Source organism: Clupea harengus, chromosome 16 (genome assembly GCF_900700415.2).
Source record: "Clupea harengus chromosome 16, Ch_v2.0.2, whole genome shotgun sequence".
Classification (NCBI taxonomy): domain Eukaryota; kingdom Metazoa; phylum Chordata; class Actinopteri; order Clupeiformes; family Clupeidae; genus Clupea; species Clupea harengus.
In genome coordinates this window covers 8,538,455-8,553,435 of record NC_045167.1, presented here as the reverse complement: position 1 = coordinate 8,553,435, position 14,981 = coordinate 8,538,455, and the positions used below count along the sequence as shown (strand labels likewise).

Below are 14,981 nucleotides of genomic sequence, written 5' to 3'. Positions count from 1 at the left end.
TCCCCTTGGCCACTGGAAGCCTGTACAAACTCTTCGGGGTAAATGAGAGATATATCCCCTTGGCCACTGGAAGCCTGTACAAACTCTCTAGACCTATTTCTAGACGACTCCGGAGAAGTCTCTTAAAGGTCTATCCATTCCCCCTTACCTTGTGTTACCTGTGGGGTTGATACTAACTGTTTTAGATATATTTCTGAAAGAATTTGCAAGAGTCAGAGATACTCCTGTGTTATTTTTCTGTGGGATTGAGACAAACTTTTTACAATGGGTAAAACACAGATAATTATAGTCATAATTTATGTAATTAAAGGACTGATTTCGCATTACTGAGATGCCTTGACCCAGAACCAGTAGGGGACTGATCACCCCAGGGAAATTCCCTGGCCTCAACCTCCTCACCAAACGAGTGAGACGGGGGCCCTCTGGTCGGGCTCGGGTTGACTCTGCATTGCGATCTGAAAAAACAAACTATGAGAGTCTGAAAATAGAAACATAACTAACCCTAGTGTGAAGAATAAGATAAAGGTAATTTAAAAGGTTTCAAGAGCAGTTATTATTAGAGGTATTAAGAGAAATACATGAAATAACTTACAAATGGGAAAAAGTGCGTCAAAAGCAGAAGACGCACATGATAATAGCAATAAGAGGTGGTTTAAAATGTCTACAACAAGAAGAAAATTGTAACACTGATTTGAAAATGTTTTTACATTATTGGTTGCACCAAACAGAGCAAAGCTAATGTTAATGGTGGCAAGAAAGCGAATGATTTTTTGTTTTGTTTTGTTTTGTGTGACTGATTACTCGAATTAGATGCCCAGAACAGTAAGGTTGTAAGAAGAAAGAGACATCTAAAAGCAAGTCTAAAAGAGTCTGAAACAGGAGAGATATTTAAAAATACAGAGTATGATTCAAAAACATGCCCTACAAACTTATTAGGAAGAGATGTGATGTGGGTTGGGCATTAGAATTGTTCCAACAATACATGGGTTTTAGAATGAGTGAAGCAATGATAAACACATCGCACAAGGTTTATATAGACAGAAGTTGAGCGTTCAGCAGGGATAATCACGTGGTGGATTTCTCACGTCCGAGGCAAGGATGGAAGTTTTGCAAGGTTGGAAGAAGCACAGTTCAACCCTTCTTATCTCTTCTGGTCTAAACATGCTCTTGTACATATGCAGACTAAGTGGCACCTAATATTCTAAGTTACACACACACACAGAAACACAGAAAAGCCATGTTTCTGTTTTCATAAGCACATGATTCATACAAGGAATTAATAATACAAGGCACTTGATTATTATATTCTTAAGTCATTAACAGTGTTTGGAAATTATCTCCATCAGTTAGCGAGTGTGAAGTTCATATGGCTTTTAAATTTGTGATGTGTGTCATCTCTCTCTGCAGCCCGCAAGTGCAAAAGCCCCCTAAATACTCAACATCGGATTGACACACACACACACACACACACACACACTGATGACATAGGACCAGTGGATATTCCTGGAGCTGAAGCACAGATGACTACACAGCAGGCCTTGAGGCTACATTGTTGGCTCCATAACAACTAGCTTAATTTCCGAACCTGTTTTCTTACTTCTTTAAATGGACATCAAATCTTCTTAATTCTCTATCAAGGAATCAATAAAGTCTTCTCCCAAAACTACATATTCTGCTCATTTTGCACAGCAATAGAAATAAAGGCCTCCACAGAGCAATGTCTGTGGACAATACTGTAATATATGAACCATGACACATCTATGGGAATGTGTCCTAAGTGTACTGCTCTTAGCCATCCTTTATTGTGTGGGTGTCAGAAGGATACAACTCACTTACCTTACTTACTACACGTATATTGATATTATTTTATTTAATATTCTCCACTCCTACGCCTTGTAAACTGCTGCTAGCCTTTCATTTAAATTTAAATTGTTGTTACTCTGTTATATCTTATATATTTTTATTTTTGATCTTTTATGCCCTTCTACTGCGTAGATTTTGCCTGCCAAGTCACAAGAATTTCACTGCTCTGATGACGCTAAGCTATTTGGTGCATGTGACAAATAAAACACTTTGACTTTGACTTTATGTGGCACAAAGAGGTTTTCCAGTAGAGGACAGTACAGGTAGAAATAAATCTTTGTGTTGCTTACTTTGGACGGAACATTAAAGATCAAACCTACACAAGAAGGAAGATTTTGTATCATGCATGCAAGACATATTGTATCTGTTGGAGATTAACGATTTTGCACATCATAAACATTACTTTAACATTGAAACATTCAAATATGACTTTCAAGCCGCGCCTGCCCAAGATGACTCTTGTCCAGTAGAGGGCGCAATGGACCAGAAGTTCATAAATTGGAGCTGTGGCATAGTTTTTTCTCTCCTTCTCTTTCCTCTTGTATAAGTCTTTCTGTTTCCATCTTTTAGAAAAAGGGAAAGGAGTTGTTTGAATTATAACTTAATCATTATTGCAGAATAAATTCTTACACTGTAAAAATTAGTAAAGACTATTTTTCACACAAAAAACTTGAAACAGTAATTCAAGTTGGGGTCTTGAGACCTCGAAAAAGTACTTTTGTCACTGGGAACAATAATACTGGTATAGTAGGCTTGTTCCACAGTCTTACACACAATAACAAAAAGCCTATGGACAGGATCTGGCGCGTAACACAATAAAGAAAGCCAGAAGGAATGGACCCGTGCTGGGAAGTATTCCATGGAGACCAACTGTGATAGCAAAGAAGACAGTCTACTACAGCAGATGACTTGGATCCTCTCTAAGCCTGATTATTTCCAGAGTCGGTCTGTACAGGTATGAGGTTGTAGCCTACCACCCAACTCAGGTAACCTCCCTCACCACGGTTTACCACAGGACTCCAGGAGGTCTTCCAGAGCTCAGGAGGTGGGGGTCTTTCAGGCTTTAGAAATAAAGGTATGTTATGTCAACATAGGACTACTAAACAACTCAATTTGTGAAAACCATTGAACATATCCTCAAGGTGGAAGTAAGGCGTGCCGAAGGTCTTGTTGTCTTTGTTTGCTTTCCACTACTTTAGCCTAAGCCATGACATCAAACCTTATAGCAGAATTATATAAATCAATTTAAATATAGATAATAACTTCAATAACATTGAATAACTTGAATATTTAAAATATAAAGCAATATACAAGGCATATAGAATTATATTGCTAATATTACCTAACATTTTTGAATGGGTGGTTTAATATAAACAGACTGACTGATTGTAGTAGTATTGACTGAATGAAGGAATAGCAGAAGATTTTTTCTCCATCTCCACGGACTGGTACATGCAAAACCTCAGATGGTGACCTATATTATGTAAGGGATAATGTATAGTCCACCGGTCAGTTTCGTCCTGAGTTACACTGAATTGCCGTTACGTTAATTGAACAGACTATGATATGAAAGGTGTGAATTATAAGCACAAAACCCGTTGCCAATGGCAGCGATCATAATATTGTTGCAAAACAGACCTCCGAACTTTGGGGTGGCCAGTTCAAATCAGTGAAACTTTTTGCAACATTCTGAGAAGCCGTACAATACTGCCTGGCTGCCTGAATTGTCCGTATGTACACTACAGAGAAGGGTGTATTTTATTCGTAGCTCATTTTACATTTTAAAATGCTCGTAGTCGACCTGTTGGCAAGAACAATAAAATATACTCCTACCCTAATCCCTTATTTTTTAATTCATGAGTTTCGTTTTTATGTAGGGTATTTAATAGATTTTATGTTGAACTTTATCCAAAGTAAAATGTATTTTATTTTATTAAGCACATTTGAAAATAACTCACGTTGACCAAAGTGCTGTACAATTAAATCACAATAAAATATCAAATTAAATAGAAAACAGAAACTAAACAATTCAATCACAATACAATAGAAAATAAAATAGAAAAACAGAAACAAAACACTCAACTAAGCATCGATATACACAGAAAGCAAGTATACAAATTATCAACTCCGATCATGAGGATCCAAATGCTAAACAAAAGTGGGTTTTGAGCCTGGACTTGAAGGAGTCAATAGAGGGGGCTGATTTTATAGAGAGAGGGATGCTGTTTTATGATGAACTCAATTAGATTTACAGATTTTTGGATTTTGAGGTTTGGGCTACTGAGCCTAGCCCATGTAATGCCATTACAGTCTAAAAAGGTATGGGTTATAAGTAGGGTAGTCTATCAATACACTTGAAATGTAAAACTAAATAATCATCTCAGCCTTAAGCTGAATGACAGTCAGGAGAAGGACTTTTCTGGGACCGAAAGACATCAGTGATTTAGACAGAACGCAGAAAAGGTTGGAGGAATTTATTTTAACACACATAAACGATGTCTTGCTCCAAAATGTATTGAATGTCGAGTAGCGATGCCCTACATAATGCTGGTAGTAGGCTAGGACCTTTTCTTTGTTCCGTCGTTTATGTTGGGTGTTCAGTGTAGGCTAGGTTGCGTGCAAACCTTAAAGTGATTTAAGCTGACAATCGCCTATAAATATTTCTGAAACGAAGAGTTCGCATGATCGCATCAAAGGCTAATCTGCTATTTACTTCATAAAAGTGGAAAACAATCACGACATCCCGACTCTTAAAGGTGTTTTTTAAAAAAGGCGACAGAGCCTACTTTTATGAATTTAACAGATGCTTTTAATCAACAATAACAAAGAAACATATTATCAGTATGCAAACAAACCTGTGGCCATTAAGCATCCTGCTTTACCAGTTTACCCGCCGTAAAAAAAAAAATGAAAAAAAGGTAATTAGGTCCGTAATCAATTTAATGTAACTACGCGATAACCTCCTCACACATTTACAACCTTTTTATGAACCTGCCAGTGTCATTGTCCTAGATCAGGTGGTAATGCATCTCCCTGGCGTTGCCACTGAATAAATACTCCACTATATTTCCTTCATTACAAATTCAACCCCATAGCCACATTGCCAAATAAAAGTACATTCGAGTTAAATCGCCTGGCACAACATAAGAAGAATCAGAAGAACAATAAAACTAACTATTAAATAAAAAAGCATAACATATTTTTAATTTTCGTAATTCACTGAAAATATGCAGGCCTATTTAAACACATCCCAATGACATGTGACTTTTCATGAAGGGAATGCTCTTGTTTAACTGTAACGACGCATTGATGGAAAACTATGTTAGCGGGTCTAACCCACTATTAGACGTACTACAACCTATTAGGTGCGGCAATAACGTCATAGACAAAAGATCCTCTTACGTCATAAATGGTAGCGCAGCATTTAACGCACGTACCTTGTTTGCATGCAGCACTTGAGATAAGTAAGTAAGCCAAGATGGGTGTGAGTGAGAACTCGCTCCCTGGTATCAAGGTCCCATGTCCACCCAGCGAGTCACGTCAGAAGGAACAATTAGGGAGACGCCGGCTGAACCGTCTGCAAGTGCAAGGAACTAGCTTCCCGCAGTTATCAGATAGAGGGCTAACACAGGCTGCTGCTGCTAAGGAGACCTCTGATGAATGGAGGAGGGACAGAGTCACACACTATAACCAGAGCCCTGCAGAGGTACTCAACCTCCATTTACAGCCTCCAAGCCCAGACGGCGATTCCTTTTGGCCCAATATGGTTTGCCAGACTATGGAGGCTTCCCTGGCACCTGCTCAAGACCAGCATCCTCCTGTGATGGCCAGTGATGACCTTCTCTTTGAGCCCACAGCACCCGCAAAAGAGGCTAGAAGCTCCAGATTTGAGACCATTGCCCAGCCTGGGGAGGTAGCATCAGAAGCCATCAGGAGAAGAGCCAGAGACCAGCAGCTTCCTGTCATCCCCACTCATGAGCTTTTCTTTGATCTGAAGTCGTCAGCAAAGGTCAAGAGCTCTACTGGGGTTCACTGGCCCGAAGGGATTGCCCAGGAAGCCGCAGCTAGAAGGGAACGACTTTTAAAGCGCCACAAAAGACCAATGGATGAGCTTCTCTGGGAGCCCAAGCCTCTAGCCGAGGAAACCAAGAGCTCAAGTTCCGCTGTGGTTAGCCAGGATGAAGAGATATCCCCAGCTTTAGAAGTCAGAGGATACAGAAGACCTCTGCCATCCTTTGAGGTAAAGGTGCCGTTCAATCCAAATAATTCCACCGTGAGTAACGGAACCAGAGAGTCAGTTAAGGAACCTTCTGTCAGGCGCAGAAACAGAAGAGTGGAACTGCTCCAGAGCACCATTGTTCAGCCTCTTTTCTTTGAGCCAAAACCTCCTGCAAAGGCAGAGACTTGCTCTAGTCTCCCAAAGGCTGAGGAGCCTATGAGGACAACCGCTGCTGTCAGAACCAGAGTCAGAGCCTTAAAGCCATGCCTGACCCTAACTGATGAAGCTCTTTACCAACCTGTCTTCATCCCCACTAGAGCGCGCCCTCTCAGGAACCTATGCAAGCTCCACGCGGAGACAGAACCAGCCAGCGGCACCAGAACCTCTTGGAGGTACTAGTCCCTGAGCTGAAGCCCCCAGCAAAGGCAACACACCCCCATTGCCCCCCCCCCCCCTCCGTAGGCCAAGTTATGCAGAGGAATTGTGTCAGATCCGTGCGTTTGACTGACAGTGCTGCAAGTGCTGTGACGACCCGTGACGAAGCTTCCTTGCCCTGACCCGCCAACTGTCTCGGCGGCGACCCCTGTTGGAGCTGCGGGCGTAGATGCATGGCCGTGCCGATGTATGGACACTCTGCATGCCCCGCTCCCCCCTTACAGTGGCCCTGAGATGCGGGCCTAGGTGTGCCAGGCCGTCGGGCACCGCTGGTCTCCGACTCAGTCTCATGCTCAATGCGGAGTGCCCCAGGATCCTCATCCCTCCCCTGCCTGTCTCTAGCAGACCCCCAAGATGACAGCAGAAATGTCATCTTGGAGGAGGCCGCCCCTCTGGAGCAGGTCCCCTCTAGAGGCAGAAGAGGTCTCGGTCTCGGCAGCAACTGCATCACCCTGGATCTGCCAAGGCCCAACCCCTTCACCATGGAAACCCGACTCCCCGTTCGAGATCACCGTGTCTTCAAGCGGTGAGCTCCGGGGATGCCCCCCTTCAGTCGGTCCAGCGCGCCCCTATGTGGGAGAGTGACCTCTCACCTTTGCACCCTGTGAGACCTGCTTGCTGTTGTCAGGTGTGAGGGACTCTCCCACTGGGCTCCACAGCAGAGGGGCTGCAGCAAGAGGTAGAACACTGAGCAATTACAATTCCCCTAGAACAGTATGTTTGCAGTTTTCAGTATGGTCCTGTCAATCAAATATTATGCCCTACTTTTTAATACATCTTTTTAAAAGCACCTCTCCATAGTCCATAGTATGGTACAGTCCAGAGCATAGTATTGGCTAGTTCATATTTATAGTCCCTTATTATTTCTATTTTATAATATTGCTTAGTGTTGTATGACAGCTCTTGGCTGTCATGTTGCAGTGTTTGAGTTTACATTCTGTCCTGTTCACCTCTAGCACAGACCCAGCTATTATGGACTGTGAAGCCGACTGAAGAACTTAAAGGAGAGAAGTGTGTGTCTGAGGGGGTCGGGAGAAGGACAGGTGAGACTCAGCACATCATCTCCAAGGGCAACATGGCACACAGCAGCAGACTCTGGAACTTTTCAGAGTCCTATGCTGCTTTCTGTGGTTGGAGCCTGGCTGATACTCACTTAGTCAGTACTATGTCATCATGATCTGCTGTGGGATGTAGAGTGTCTGTTTGTGATTGTAACGTGTGTGTGTGTGTGATATGATCTCTTAACAGCTCCTACCCCTTTCACTCACCATCGGAATGACACACACAAACTCAGACACAAGTTAAGGCGTTGGTGTGTGACGTCCTGATAAGGGATGGCAAGAGTGTGAGACAGTGGGGGTAAGGAGACGCCCAGGTAATGGTCTCTAATTGATGAAGTGCCTTTCACAATTAGTATTGATCCAAATGTTAAAAAGGTTTAACTATGATCTTTTATTTACATTTATAACGTGTATGTAATGTGTGTAATGTGTCTGTGTGAGATCAACTCCACCCCCGATTACTCACCATCTCACACACACACATCAAAATAGAGCCCAGCGATCTCTGAAGAATCATAGAGGAATGATGATGACAACATAAGACGTGTGTGTGTGTGTGACTTAGCGGATTTGGAAAAGCTCAGGTGATCTTTTAGCTGCTGTTTTAGGTGTGTTCCGGAGGACTTATGAATTGTAATAATGGAATTTGGAGAAAACGAATGCAAACTGTGTGTGTGTGTGTGTGTGTATGCTCTCCTACCGCAGAAAGGTGGATGGAGGAGGAAGACGATTCCTACAGGAGTGTGTGTCAGAGGGGGTTTACAGTAAAACAGGTGAGACACATCCGTACACTCATACACACCACATGATGTCACTTCCTCAAGTATGGAGTTTACAGGTGATCAGCTTTTCTATCCAGAGTGTGGAAGTGTGTAACGTGAAGTTTGTAGAGTTGAGTAGAGTAGTCTGTAGAGTTGAGTATAGTAGTCTGTAGAGTTCAGTAGAGTAGTCTGTAGAACATGTAGTGTTACCGAGTGTGAAGTTTATACGGCTGTTGAGTTTGTGATGTGTGTCATCTCTCTGTACAGCCCGCAAGTGCAAAAGTCCCCCAATTACTCAACATCAAATTGACACACACACACACACACTGATGACATAGGACCAGTGGATATTCCTGGAGCTGAAGCACAGATGACTACACAGCAGGCCTTGAGGCTACATTGTTGGCTCCACAACAACTAGCTTCATTTTTGAACCTTTTTTCTTACTTCTTTAAATGGACATCAAATCTTCTTAATTCTCTCTCAAGGAATCAATAAAGTCTTCTTTTCAAAACCACAAATTCTGCTCATTTTGTACAGCAATAGGCCTCCACAGAGCAATATCTGTGGACAATACTGTAATATACAGCAGGTAAAATAAGTATTGAAGTCGTCACCATTTTTCTCAGTACATATATTTCCAAAGATGCTATTGACATGTTGGTAACAACCCAAGTAATCCATACATACAAAGAAACCAAAACATAAAAGTTCAGAAATTAAGTTATGTGTAATAATGTGAAATGACACAGGGAAAATGTATTGAATACATGAAGAAAGGGAGGTGCAAAAAGGCAAGGAAAGCCAAGACAATCGCTGAAATCTATCAGTAATTAGAAAGCAATCAGGCCCCTTGTCACTGCGAAAATAATATCAGCTGTTTCAGTCCCAACTGATGGCCTATAAAAAGGTGTCTCATCACCAAGGTGTCACAAAAGAAACATCTCATGATGGGAAAAAGCAAAGAGCTCGCTCAAGACCTTCGCAACCTTAATGTTGCAAAACATACTGATTGCATCGGTTACGGACTCATTTCTAAACTTCTAAATGTTCCAGTTAGCACTGTTGGGGCCATAATCCGGAAGTGGAAAGAACATCATTAGAACATTCAGAAGTTTAGAAATGCGTCCGTAACCAATGCCACAGTATGTTTTGCAACATTAAGGACTTGTGTCATCGGTCGCCGGCAGTTTCAGTTTGAACACTGTCTCTGAGAATCTTGTCGACAGCGATGAATAATGTAGGCAAAGTGAGCGAGAATGAATCCTCTGAGGGTTTAGTCAAGCTGAGGCAGTTTTAATTTTAACACATTCATAGAAATTGTACTAATATTGAGTAATGCAGGGAAACTGTATTAGGGAAGTTTGTCATGCGTCAACACAGGTCATGGCCAGTTTCAGTTTGAACACGATTTCTAAGATCCCAAATGTTGTCAGGCTTTGCTACGAATACAAAAGCTATGAAGTTTGGCTTATATTGACAAATCATGTTGGCCAATTGAGAGTTATTTTAATCCCCAAGTTCACCATGTAGGTTCTTTTAATCACCTGGTTCACCAATGTTTCCACAGGTTGTCTTCGTCAAGGTGTTAATTAATCTGGCCTGTTTGTTCAGCTCCACTGATGAACTGTTGATCAGTTGATGACCTCTGCAGTATAGCATATCTACTGTTAGGATTTTTTGTATGGCGATCTGCTGTCATTAACTCAGCAGTGTTGTAAAGTAGAAAGTCAGAACTAAAAGGCGTTTCTGGGGAATTTGGTAAATTAAGATGGTCTTTTGAAACCAGCTGAAATAGATCATGTCAGTCATCTGAGAGAGCATGGCACTAGATTAATGAAGAAATAGGCAGGGTTCGATCGGGAGGATGACTGCCCTCCAGGCTGGACTGAAGGTCGACGGCGAAGGCAAAACCCCTCTGGGGACCAACATGGGAACCCACTCAAACTCATAAACGCACTCCTATTTAGGGACACGCTCATATTCTGAAGGATACTCTGGAACAGACCCATGAACTGGCACCGGAACAAGTGGACAGGAACCAAGGGAACAAGAACCCCCTTGTGGACAGGAACCACCTTGGGATCAGAAACCAGCGAACCTGGATCAGGAGATTCATATCTGATCTATTTCTGATACATATATTTAAAATATGTATTTGAAATACAAAATAGTATTTGGTAACTTGTATTTGATGAGCATTATAAAAATGGTTATGGAATTGGTCTCAAAATAGTTTTAAAAATACAGAAAATACTTTCCCCAAAACTGTATACATTACGATGTCACATATACATATCTGCATGAGAGCTTTGCCCATGCTTGTTAAAGACACATGGCAAGTGAAATATTGATGTCTCATTTGTCTTCTCTCATTCCATGTAAAGGCCAATTTATAATCCGCACTAGGCGAGAAAACTGATGAAAAGTGCTCAAATTTCCTTCAGTGCTTTTGTCTTGACACCGTATCTGATAATCAGCAAGTGAATGTGATATTTCTTTCTCTCAGTGACTAATCTTGCAGAACGACATTACGAAATACTAAAAGGAAACCGACAGGAAATGAAACGTATCTCGAAATACACAACCCCACCCCACACCACCCATCCACCTGATTCTCAGGAATTAGGAACGGTATAAAAATCGGCTGTTCTCAGCCCTTGAGGTTATTCATTTGATGAAGCTTCCTGGGTGCAATACTGTACTCTCTTCGTGATACATTGACTTGGCTGAAGCATCACAGACGGCAGACTATGTCAGGTATGTCAGGCACTTCTACATTCTATTTCACTCTGTATTAGTTGTACATAAGGAGTGTATACATAGCATTTAATAAGTGAAAACAGATACTTCTTATGCTATGACAAAATGTGTTTGGGAGTTAAGACGAGGATTGGATTAAGGGTTAGGAATTCATATGTATTAATATGTAAGTAACATGTATTATTTTTAAGTCAAGTATTATTTTATGCTTATTTACACTATACATGATATTCACCAAACATAAAGTGTGAGCCATTTTATGTTATTACAAAATGTACTTGGGGTTAAGGTTCCGGTAAGATCCAGTTAGGGATAGTAGTTTGTAATGACCATATAGATTTCCATGAGAAGTATGAGGATTATGATATGAAGTTATATTCTTAGAGTACATGCCTCTAGGTCACATATGTCAAGCTCAGACCGGCCCGCCAAGTGATTTCATCAGGCCCGCCGGCTCCTCTGAATGTTGCAAAAAGTTCTATTGATTTGAATGGGCCATAGTGTAATTGTATTCGGCCCGCCAAATAATATCTAATGTCTGTCAGAAGTGGCCTGCCGCGGCCGTTGGTATGTCGCAAGCACCACTAATACTGCAAGTCAATTTAGGCTTGCAAAAATCACCTGAAGTCAAAGTTTAGCTTGCGGCCTGTCCCCCCCCCCCCAAAAAAATGGCCAAACAGGGGTTTTCAAGAGAGGTCGGAGGCAGATTATATGTTTACCGATGTAACGGGCAAACCTGTTTGCCTTGTGTGCGGAGCCGATGTGGCTGATGTATGAAACGAAATACCAAGACAAGTACAAACATCTGGACATTAAACAGAAGCTCCACAAGGAAGAGGAGTTGAAAAGAAGGCTGGTGTCACAGCAGACGGTGTTCGTTAAAGCCAAATCACAAAGTGAGGCTGCCTTGGGACAAACTTGTGGGATTGAGCACAGATGGAGCGCCTGCGATATGCAGAAAAGATAGACATAAGAAATGAATGCCACTGATGTTTACTTATTTATGTTTATTAAATTTGATCCCTGTTTTTATAGGCAATAACTAATAGGCTTGAGCTTTAGTCTGCTTGTCTCAGATTCAATAGGCCTATGTTAAACTTAAATTCATGTTTACATATGAAAAAATATAATAATTTTTTTTTTTTCCATAGATATGGAATATGTCCGGCCCTCGACTTGGACGCAGTTTTTATTTTTGGCCCTCTGTGTATTTGAGTTTGGCACCCCTGCTCTAGGTAAAGGTTTGTTTCTAATAGACTGCAGCAATCTTGCAGTCATTTGTTATACATACAGGCACAAGCTTTCAGACACTGACACAGAATGGCAACTTGAGCAGGCCTATATACGCAGACACGTCAGACTGACTTGGGGTGGACAAAGATGCTGAAACACAGGGAAACTACACCAAGGCACTTAAACAAAACAATGACTCCACATCACTAACTAAAAATACACAAAAACAATAACATAAGTGAGGAAATGCAAAACACTAAGATCAAATTTACAGACATAAACCTTCTGGCACAGAATGCTGGGAGACACCACATGACACAGGACACAACGGAACATAATGTTTACATGAAGCATAATATTCAAATATTTCACAAGCAAACAAAACTTTGAATTATACTACCAAAAGTAAAAAATTAACAAAAATGTTATGGTGGTTTATGACTTAAAATTTTCATACACAGCGAAAATGGATGTCTATGACTACCTGTGGGACAACAATAAGGATATTGCTGAGGAGACATTGCATGTGCCATTTCTAGAGCACATGCAAATGGGGGACCTCCAGGCAGACTACTATGTCAACTTCATGATCCAGGACATCAATTATCTCCTGAACGTCACAGACATTTTGGAGAAGATGTGTCTGGAGGTGAAGTGCCCTGCGGACCTCCAAGTGTTCATGAAGAAAAGATTTATCAGCTACAAGAGCTATGCTGCTGACACACTAAAAAAATTCAACCTCAAAGTAAGAATGAGGTGTCTCTCATTCACACAGTCACACAGACATCATAGCTGAATTCTGGGCATAGGCCGTTTCCAATTTATGCTTTAAAAATAGCGAAATACAAAACCTGAAATAATAGTCATTATTTCTTCTGAGGAAGGGGTATTTTGTACTGAACATTTCAGTAAAATGCCCCTAACAGGTCGAAAGAAGAGATGTTTGTAGTACATATGTTAAGAATAAATGAACATCTTACAAGTATGTAGTCAGACAGAGTTTTTAAGTAATTGCCAGAAGTTGCGGTGCAATTCTCAGTATGTTTAATTGGTTCAAATGTTGGTTGGTTACTTTACAACAACGTATTTCTGTGACTAACAAAGACCAATAAGGAAAAATAACTTGGAACGTAAGAGAATTGATGGAATTTGTGATACATTTATTTATATATGTAATATATCCACTTATTACATCCGTAGGGTGTGTCAGACATTATTCCGACCCCTGCCATGGAGAAGTACCTGTCACAATACAGAGCCATTAGCGAGAATAAGGAGGCCATTTACTTTGCCGTGGCTCTCCTTCCCTGCGCGAGGCTCTGGCTGTGGCTGGCCAGGCAGCTCAAGGAGAGCTACTGCAACGCGTACTTCACCTGGAAGAAGGAAAACTCGCACGGCCACCCGGAAAACCACTACAGGGCGCTGCTCAACAAGTATCTGACCACCCCAGCGCAGATTAAACGGGCCAATGTCATCTTCCGCCAACAAATACAGAATGAGCATGATTTCTTTGCATCCTCACTCGAAGAGTAGAAATGAAATGACACTAGTGAACATAACCATGTTCTTTGCTGTCGGTTACAGTTTATGTAGCCTACCTCTACTGCCCGCTGCTTTACTTATTTAAAATAATCCATATGAAGACTATCCAAACCATTTGTGTCACAGAAAGTAACTGAAGGACAATCTTTTTCACCAGCTCTAGACTACAATGACAACATAGCCTATCAATATACTGGGCTTTGTCCAGAGTCACAGCAGGCCTTTAAAATACTATTGCTGTCTGTCAGTTATAGCAAAATGTCTGTCTAGCGATAAAATATCTATTACAGCTATTACACTGTGCTATATATTGTTACCAGGATTTGTATGGCTTCTTCGATGTCACAACAACGAGCTAAATTGTTATCAATAATTATATCTCTGAATCAACTTGGCATTGCCTTTTCTGTTTCAATTGACTATTGCTGAATAAAATAAGCTACTTCACACTATAACACCTTGGTTTCATTAATGAGCAAATAAACATTGTATGTTGTTATGGCTACTGATATGTTGAAATTCGGGCATGATCTAGGGGTCAGTGTCATAGTACGCTGTACTTTGACCCACTTAATAATATTGCGGTGCTTTTTTTTTTATTTGACAATGCTCAATGTACAGAAACTGAGCAGGATTACGGAATGTGCAGCATTTTACACACGGCACCCCATATCCATGATTAGCCTATCACATAAACATTAGCAGCCAGGAAGCGCACAGTGAAGACATCGGAAGACTGGGAACAGACCACTGCTTATATCAGTTCATGTTATCATCACTGCAAACATATACAAATACATATGTATGAGACAGCGCCTGACTTGGCCCGTTTAGGCATCAAAAAACATGTCTCTAAACTCAACTCTCCAGCTCCTTCCAGGCTAGTAACCTCCTTTCCTTTTCGCTTTCTGAAGATGGGTTCAAATATTTAGGAATTCATATTATCAAATCTTTCACTTCTCTTCATGCATCTAATTTAACAACATTAGTTAACCAAATGAAGGATGCTTTTAAAAGATGGTCTGCGCTACTACTTACTTTGACGGGTCGTATAAATGCAGTGAAGATGACTGTACTGCCTAAGTTTTTATACGTATTTCAATG

The 14,981-nt window shown here is 41.1% G+C and overlaps 1 protein-coding gene and 1 long non-coding RNA gene across 3 annotated transcripts; both read left to right on the top strand.

Annotated features, from left to right (window-relative positions):
- The first annotated feature begins 6,816 nt into the window (after positions 1 to 6,816).
- Positions 6,817 to 7,914, top strand: LOC122133601. The gene is made up of 3 exons (XR_006152894.1): positions 6,817 to 7,196; positions 7,474 to 7,560; positions 7,766 to 7,914. It is a non-coding gene; the product is annotated as an uncharacterized LOC122133601 (long non-coding RNA).
- A 3,082-nt stretch (positions 7,915 to 10,996) lies between these two features.
- LOC116224072 lies at positions 10,997 to 14,332 on the top strand. 2 transcript variants are annotated; one of them, XM_031582708.1, is made up of 4 exons: positions 10,997 to 11,099; positions 12,254 to 12,337; positions 12,797 to 13,080; positions 13,536 to 14,332. In XM_031582708.1, the coding sequence occupies exons 1-4, from the start codon at positions 11,093 to 11,095 to the stop codon at positions 13,866 to 13,868; spliced, it is 708 nt and encodes a 235-aa protein (XP_031438568.1). In that variant the 5' UTR covers positions 10,997 to 11,092; the 3' UTR covers positions 13,869 to 14,332. The 2 variants fall into 2 exon arrangements, with proteins under 2 accessions (XP_031438568.1, XP_031438567.1); XM_031582707.1 differs by having other exon boundaries at positions 12,254 to 12,343.
- Positions 14,333 to 14,981: the final 649 nt, after the last annotated feature.

Excerpts from the sequence above, each read along its gene's own strand:
- LOC116224072 (XM_031582707.1), top strand. Across the intron at positions 12,344-12,796 it reads CACCCCTGCTCTAGGTAAAG|CGAAAATGGATGTCTATGAC; the intron begins GTTTGTTTCTAA and ends TTTCATACACAG. Across the intron at positions 13,081-13,535 it reads TAAAAAAATTCAACCTCAAA|GGTGTGTCAGACATTATTCC; the intron begins GTAAGAATGAGG and ends TTACATCCGTAG.